At 34.4% G+C, this 9,107-nt stretch overlaps 1 protein-coding gene across 1 annotated transcript; it reads left to right on the forward strand.

The window, feature by feature from the left end:
• Positions 1 to 1,285: 1,285 nt before the first annotated feature.
• Positions 1,286 to 6,349, forward strand: LOC119189939 (tachykinin-like peptides receptor 86C). Its single transcript, XM_037440768.1, has 4 exons — positions 1,286 to 1,299; positions 1,530 to 1,680; positions 5,722 to 5,918; positions 6,289 to 6,349. Exons 1-4 carry the CDS (start codon positions 1,286 to 1,288, stop codon positions 6,347 to 6,349), a joined length of 423 nt encoding a protein of 140 aa, XP_037296665.1.
• Positions 6,350 to 9,107: the final 2,758 nt, after the last annotated feature.

Genomic DNA, 9,107 nt, shown 5'->3' on the forward strand with positions numbered 1-9,107 from the left:
AGTCAATTAGCTTTTCAACCGACGATATTAAGAATATACCGTCAGGCATCGGTATATATGTACTACGTACTAAATCTGGCGTTCCGTACACTCGTTGTGTTCGACTCAACTGCACTGCAATCCGTACACCTGTCTTTAGTATGATTTCAACATTAACAGCGTGTGGTCATGTACGGAGTGACGCTCATAATATAAGACCTCGAGTCTAAATGTAAACGTGGATGTAAATAACAATATTAGTCCGATAAGTAAAATTATTTGTTGTTCAAGTGAATAAATAGGTTACAACGGTGACGTTTTGGTTGGCATTTTAATTCAGATTTTGAACAAATAGTTCATATGAACGTTCGTGTCTATAGAATATACTTCAATGCCGTCAGGAAGTTATATATACCTACTTCCAAAGTTATAGAGTAGATTATTATCACGTGCTAAGTTTATCAACTTCCTCGTTTACTGAACAGCGGTAAATAAGTTTGTAGACTTAGGTTGATTGGTGAAACATCGAATCCAAGTAAACAAACGTTTATGGTTACGACCCTTGCTCTTCCTACTTTGGATTAAGTATATAAGTTTCTAACTAGGTTTCCGGAAAGACTGACGGGCGAAGCGTGTACCGTAGTATCAAGTTGTCTTAACCAACAAATTAGAAAAAATACAAGCACTGGGTGAAGCGTGTACGAAAAATCGAGTTGTCTTAACTAACAGAAAAAATACAAGCTCTAATTGAAAACCTCCTATTTTTGGAAGTAGGTTACAAATGCAATTAAGAAAATAATATTTGCCAGCTTTGGCTCCTTAGAATATGAAAACGGGAGTCCGTGTCGTTTTATTGTGATTGGTCGAGATATAAACATGTGACTCACGGGTTGATCTCTCGACCAATTACAAACGTCATTATCAAACGCATCTTCGTGTTCTTTTTTTAAAAACGGAAAAAATATTCCTCTTTATTTTGTTTTTAATTTTACTGCGACAATGTAAAATTTTCAAGATACCCAGATTCTCAAAGGATTTTATGACATTAAGTTGAAGATAAGTGCATCAATTTTACGACATCGTTATTGACTTTTAAATTGAGTTCTCTTTAGGATAAGCGTAGCGAAATGCATACTAAATGCGTTCTCCATACTGTCGAATTCACAATGCATCTAAGTTCCGCTAGCTGAATTTTTCTGACGTTAACTTTTTCTGAACGAAACGACATTTGATTATTGAAAGGAATATTTGTTGAATATTTTCAACGGATTTTTTTACTACCACAATGTAATTGTATTGAGGTATAATGGTTGTACTGACGTACGACTCCCGTGAAGTCTTGGGTTCAATCTCCGGGTTAGCTAAAATTATATTGGATTTTTCTGCATAGTATTATACGAAGCATTTTCCCAGTGAATGTCAATATGTTCGCCTATTACATAAAAGGTCTAAAAATGCTAAAATGTTAGTGTGACAACAGCGCAACCTTCTCGAAAAATGAAGCAACTTGGTATGTACATTTTGGTGCTAATTTAAAATATTGTTCGCAGGTACCAAGTTCTGTTCTTCGTTGTGACATATGCTGTTCCTATGTTGGGAATGACGTTCTTCTATTCAGCGATGGGAAGAGTGCTGTGGGGTTCTCGGTCCATCGGCGAGATGACACAGAGACAGGTGGACTCAATACGATCTAAAAGAAAGGTTTGTGTTGCTGTAATTCTGAAATTGTACAATATTTTTTGTATAATGTATTGCAAGTAATCTTTAATTTATGTAAAACGTCTTATTAATTTACATATCTATAATATAAAAATGAATCGTTAAATGTGTTGGTAAGCGCATAACTCAAGAACGCCTGGACCAATTTGGCCAATTCTTTTTATTTAATATTCGTCGAAGCTCAAGGATGGTTTTTACGGCGAGAAAATACCAAATAATTGCCGGAAAAAACCCTAAAAACAGTCCTTTTCTTTATCCCATACAAACGTTTTCTAACTAATACGTAGAGTCAATTTGAGCTTTATTGCTATTGTATAAAGTTCACTGTTGTCTAAGCAATGTAGGTGTGTTCCTAACATCAAAGCAGTGTGCGTTGGAGCATAGAATATAATAATGTAATGTCGCGTTCTGAAACTCAACAAAAGTGATATCGCATTGTGACTAATAAAATAGATAGGAACAAAAAACTGTCATATTACAAATCTTTTTGACAGGACGAAGTCTGTCGGGTCCGCTAGTTTGCATATAAAAATGTATATCAGCTGACGTAATGTCAAAGACATTCTCTCTCAATTAACCTTAGGTTAGTACAGATATAAATAACGTAGGTGTATCAAGGTAACTTGATATTAAAATTTAAATATTCATAAAAGTAAATAAGGGAATTAATAATAAATACCTTCGTATATTAAATAAAAATAAAACAATTAATGTTATAAATAGGTACCTAAACATATAATACAGATCATATTATATGTATTCATTATTTTATTCTTGATATCCGACCACGAGCACTAAAGTACTCTGAGTTCGTATAGCTTTTAAAAATGTTTAGTATATTTATAATGGTGTCTATTACTACTATTGTTATGTATTGTTAACTATTGTTTATTTTTAAATAGTATTTTAATTAAAAAAATAGCTTTATAGTTTATAAATTTTGGTTCTTGTTAATTTAAACGAAAATAACATACTCTTTAAAAATTATATGCGCGTCGTCATTGAAATATCGTGTATAAATCTAAAATGTTTAATATTAAATACTAAGTAAGTACATTAAATTGTATACCAAACCAATTTTCAACCATACAGAAATTAACTCGCAGACACAAAAGATTTAAAGTTGAAACTCATTAAAATCCATTGCTCTAGCCGCGTAACCTAGCATGATTGAATTCTTGTTAAATTTTAGTAAACTAATGTTTGTAAGTAATTATGGTACACGATATTAAAGCTTTATGATAATCTGGTTAATTTTTTTATAGGGTTCAAATATTGGATAATCTACATACAGAACGTTTTATAATTAATATCGAAGCGAGATCGATCATCGTCTAGACTAGATTTAATACTCAATAAAAACTAGATGGCTTTTTCGTTCCATGGCTTTTTGCCATTATATTTAGTTAGTAATTGTTAAATAAATGCTGGTGGTAGGATATATTTTATATCCACCCGAATAGCGTCGACTATACACAAGGTGTTAAAACCCGTAATAGTTGCCCACGTAAGTACCTCGCGTTCCGGGATCAGTCTGTATATATCCGGTTTCAACAGGCCGGCATAATTGTGTCAACTATCAAGGGGGCAATCATCTGTCGTCCGTCGACATTCTATTGGACCCCAATCCACTTACCATCAGCTGCAGTAGAGTCACTTTCACATGCCCATAAAAAAAATACAAAAAAAATTGTATATTATGTATAGGCATTTCGTCCGCCATGTTGGTTATAAAGTACTGTACATATTTTACACTCTTACAAATAAATTTTATATCCCAGAATTTCTCAGAATGTGTAATAAGAGATATAGAAGTCATTATTGTTGGACACGACTAATTTGTCAATGAATTTGAGCCACGCTATCGGAGAGTAATTTTACTAATATATTTTTATATGCTTTTATACTTTTACGATATAAACAATAATTTATTTAAAAAATTAAAATATACTTAAAAAACATCATGTATAACCTCCCAATCCAGCTCCTCGACAACACGGACCTAGTGAGAAGACTGAAAAGGACAAAACCCTTCGAGTTAGTTTAGTGAACATTTAGTGCAGCATAGTGCAGTGAGTGCTATTTAAAAAGAACACGCGAACAATGTGTTTTCCCCTTAATACAGACAATAAGAAAAGTGTTATTGGACATATTCTTAGTCATAGTCTCATTAGAAGTTTAGGTTAAATTTAAATAACTCATTAGTCTTAAGGCTAGATTGTTGTTAAAATGATGTACTACATATAGTCGGTACAACATAGAACAAAAAAAAATATATATATATATAACCTCCGAAAAGTTAGAAATTAATCTACTGCTGGACTCTCACTACACTAATTCAATTTATACTTACTTATATAAAATTAGCTTCCTCGACCACGTTCCAGAGTTTTTTCGGGCTTAAATCCCGCTATATTTTCCCGGTAAAAAAGTAAATAATAGAACACCAAAGTTATAATGAAATTACAGGCTCAAAAATATCACCAAGCCACGGAACATTTAAGTACTTTGAAAGTTTAACATTATTATCTAGAGATGACACAGATCAAATCTGACATAGCTTAAAGAATTTGAGAATAGGGAACTCTCTTAAAAATAACTTGATGTTGAAAATAGACCTCATTAATATTTTAGATTAACTTTTTTGACAAGCGGATGTATATTAGGAATAAGAAAAATATATTCCCTTAAAGATAAGTTGATGTTTAATATAGACCTCATTAATATTTTAGATAAATTTATAAGACATGTTATTGAACATTTTAGATTACCTTTTGTTGAGAAGCTGATGAACTATATTGATAATTTTTTAAGAACGTACCGAGCGAATTCTAACCAACGTTTGAGTTTAAGATTCAGCCCCAATCGGCGAAACTTACATACGCTATTGTCAATGTCAATGCAATGAAAACGGACAGTGCGCCTGAACGCGTAGTGTCAGCACTTTCACAGTTTTATTTGGCTTTTGGCGTTGTTTATCTGACAACCAATTGAAGTAAAATCGAATCGTTCGCAATGGGGAGTAACGTGGTTGACTAATACTGAAATACTTTACAATTGTTTGACTACTGTAGTAAAGACAAAGAAAACTATGAAAATGCCGAAACTATGCAATCGTTCGTTTTGTTTATGAATATCGGGCTAAGTCTAATTACGCTTGCTGTTGCCGGAGGTCAGGAAAAAATCCAAAAGTACTTTTAACAATATTTAATTTTAAATAAAAGTTGCAATTAAGTTATCTCTAATCATAACGATAGTGAACGTATGCGACGATTGATGGCTTATATTACATATGTGAAATTATTTATCTCTAACCATTTCGATAGCGATGATAAAAATGTTAAATAAATATCCAGATCAGCACTTTCAGTGTTTTCCGTATTGCTATAACGACAGTCAGAGGTGATGAGTCGGCGGTCTTCATATATTAGATAAACATAATTGTATATTCCCGGCATATTTTTTTTCTTCGAAATATAGTACTTTCCGACGCCCAGTAAAATACATATTATCCACAGCACCCAAGTCAGATACAACTCCCACATCATCTGCCTTACGTTAGTCAATATATTTTATATTTATTATTATTATTTTGTAACTAAATAACACGTACGTGTCACTTAATTTGAATAAGTTGTTTACACTTCGATTTGGATTCTAACTAGCCATTGGATCCACATAAGGGGATAACAGGGCAGGGCACATAGCTCGTAGATCTGATGGCCGTTGGGTCGGAAAAGTTCTGGAGTGGCGACCACGAACCGGGTGACGCAGCGTAGGCAAGCCCCCCACGAGATGGACCGATGATCTAGTGGGGGTCGCCGGAGTCCGATGAATGCGGGCGGCCCAGAACCGGTCCCTGTGGCACTCAACGGGGGAGACCTGTGTCCAGCATTGGACGAATCCCGGCTGAAATGATAATGATGATTAGATCCACTGTAATGTAGATTAATATTGTCAGTAATCTATTTAGTGTATCTTTATAAATAAATAATGCACTTATAATGTAAATATTGTCTACAGGTCGTGAAGATGTTCATCCTAGTGATAGTGATATTCGGCATCTGCTGGCTTCCATACCATACATACTTCATCTACACGCACTTCAACCCATCGATCCTCTACATGAAGTATGTACAGCACGTCTACCTGGGCTTTTACTGGCTCGCCATGGCCAACGCTATGGTCAACCCCATTATATACTACTGGATGAATGCCAAGTAAGTACCTTTGTAAAGGTAGGAGCTGTATACTATTTGACATTTTTTCCTCCCTATCTTTCTATATAATTTCGTTGCGGCATAATGACAAATTAGTTTTCCCTGAGACTCGCCGAGCTTCACCGCTCGGTGTCATAAAATGCGCGCCACTGCTGATCCTGGCTTACAGGAGTTGTAGTGGTGGGTCTGAGGGCGGGAAGTCTCTATTTGACATTAATGTTAAAACACTTGATATAGGGCTAACAATTTTCAATAATACACTTTTTTATGTGCACGGCAGAGTGACCCAACTGCACCTGATGCATAACATTGTTGTGTTAATTGATTTTGAATAATATTTTATTATGTTATTGATATTTATTGGGTACAGCGTCACACTTCAGACTGTTACTGAGTACAAAAACCTTACATCTAACCCTGAGAAGCGATGACATCACGGTATTCATTTAACTAAGCCACTGAAGTACTTTAATTCTTTTCTAAAAACACTGAAAGTTGTTTTAAGAGTTTACAATAAAGTCGAAAATTGTAACTCGATATTCCACCGATTTCGATAGTGTAGAAAAACAAAGGGAGCATTGTTGCATTAAGGATTATTCTACAAAAGGCACATTCTCCCAGAGTCTGCGTGCCTTATCGCTGGCGGGTCGCCGCATAGTTGACATAGAGCCTCATCTTGTACTACCGCTAAGATTTATTGACTCTGCGTTTAAAAGCTGTGCCGTGAGTGCCAGCTCACATGATTCACATAAACATGAAACAAAAAGGCCTCTGTAATTGACTGGCAAGGAGTCATCGTTCTTCAACTGGACATTTGTTGGCGAAAGATTCCCATGAAACAAACAAGCCGCCATAACTTTATCGACTGGCGAGGGTTAATCATCTCTCGTCATTCGACAGTATCTGAACGCTACTCCACTTATCATCAGGCGCAGGATCATATCGCCGTGTCCGTAAAACATTGACTAGCATCAGATGTTTAACCTTTTAGGGGTAGGCAGAACTATGTCTCAATAGAGTAGCTATATTGCTTTTTTGTGGGATCTCCTAGCTGATACCAAGAGACCTAATATCACTTTAACCGCCCCGGGGTTCAAACCCTAGACCTCGTAACGATTATACTGCTTACGAGCCGTCACACGAATGAAATATATAAAATTGTTGATTGAAGTTGCTAATTTATCTTCAAACGCTATTGTTCAACATTCCGTAACATCCATATTAAAATGTTAATTAAATTGTTCATCAAATTAAATGCGTATTAATGATATATTTTCATCGTTTTACGCCTTTGTATTACTGAATTAGTCTTTTTATAAATGCATATTTTGTTTTTTTTTTATACCACTTTAATCATTTTTTTATGTGTGCCGTGATCGCCTTTAATTATGGCAGCATTTGAATTAAAAGTATTTTATAGTGCAACTTGTAATTACTAATGAGTATTAGTAATTAAATGAGTATTTATGTAATGTTTCTGATCGTTAAAAAAATAGTTCAAATCTAAACTTAAATTAACAATGTACCAAAATAAAAGTCCTTTCGCTTCAAGTGTTACAAATGCTTTCCCGTTAACCTTTAATAGAAAATAAATTGGGTCCGCACTGCAGAAGGTTACGTAGCTTGCGTCGTTTTCCTAGTGCTATCAAATCGCCATGTAAAGAGTTTTCTAACAATCACAATCGGTTACACATTGTCAGAGATTTATGTCCATATCTTGATTATAAATGTTTGTCCATTTATGCACCGACGTGGTGTAGCCATAACTAACTATACATATAAAACAAAGTCCCCAAAAGCTGTCTGTACGTGATCGATTTTCTCAAAATTTGCTGAATGGATTTTTGTACGATTTTTATGAAAAGATAGGCTAATTTTTTTCTTTTAAATTCTCGCAGGGTCGGGATTTACGCGGGAAAACTTTGTGATACACTTATTTCTACGCAGACGAAGCCGCGGGCTCAGTTAGTATACTTAGTTATGTCAACGATGACAATCAGATAACTTCGATAAACTGCTGCTTATAAGAAAAGAAGACTTTAAAAGACCACGAAGGCAATCGTTTACCCGCTGGTCTGATCAAATAAGAACTATAACTATAATATATATATAACTATATATTTTATATTTCTTATTATTTTTTTAACTAAATAATAATTCTGACTAGCCATTAGATCCACTGTAATGTAATTTAGATTATTATTGTCAGCAATCTGTTTAGTGTATCTTTATAAGTAAATAAATATAACGGGACTTTCTATTAGGTACCATTGCTTTGAGGAAATAATAGCTGCACCTAAGTATTGCTCTGAGGCGATATCAGCTGAGACGCTGTAAAATTAAATTCAGCATCTTAAGGACGTTGCTATTTAATAGACAGATTTCAACACCTCGAACGATACGTTAAGTTTGAGCCCGAGTGTATGGTCATTAAACAGACTTACCTGACAGGCTCTTAAGCAAGAACTTGAGTTTTGTTTCTTAGATTATTCAATAAATTAAATGTTAACTTGAGTTACTACTCAACGGTGTGATTGTATTATGGTTTTTAATAACTCCAGCTTGTTTTTATTACGATCGATTGTATTATGTTGAATAAATAAAGAGAATATATACCGCCTAAAATTCGCCGCAAATTTTGACTGCAAAACTCCATTCTCGAAGTCGTTTCTGAATAATCTATACTAATATGGAAAGCTAAAGAATTTTATTTTTTTTTTTCACTAAAAGGCCACCACATTACTGCTGAATGCTATAGCCTACTTTTTAACCTGTAAAATATTTATCCCGAATATTTTTTCAACGAGCGTAACCGCAGGCAAAAGCTGGCATTATATAAAAAATAACATCATTATTCATATCGCAACTACCCACATTTTAGATGGGACATCCACTCCAACTGTTTCCAATATACATATGTTTTGTAATACCTAGGGGAAAAACTGGGTTGCGCGGCCTCCCTTTTTATATTTATGAGGTGGCCGAATGTGGAACTTGTATGCGTAGCTCCAACTAGTACTTATTGCGTTGATCTTAGTGCTATTTTGGGTTGTGAATAAATGTAAGTTTTTTTAAGACTGAAGCCTAACAACAATTGGACAGTGTCATAATAACTCTAATGTATATGGGATTGTCTACGTTAAGGTTGTGAAAAGAGGGTTCTTGACTTGACATATCTTCACATGAGAT

This window comes from Manduca sexta, chromosome 20, assembly GCF_014839805.1.
Source record: "Manduca sexta isolate Smith_Timp_Sample1 chromosome 20, JHU_Msex_v1.0, whole genome shotgun sequence".
Classification (NCBI taxonomy): Eukaryota; Metazoa; Arthropoda; class Insecta; order Lepidoptera; family Sphingidae; genus Manduca; species Manduca sexta.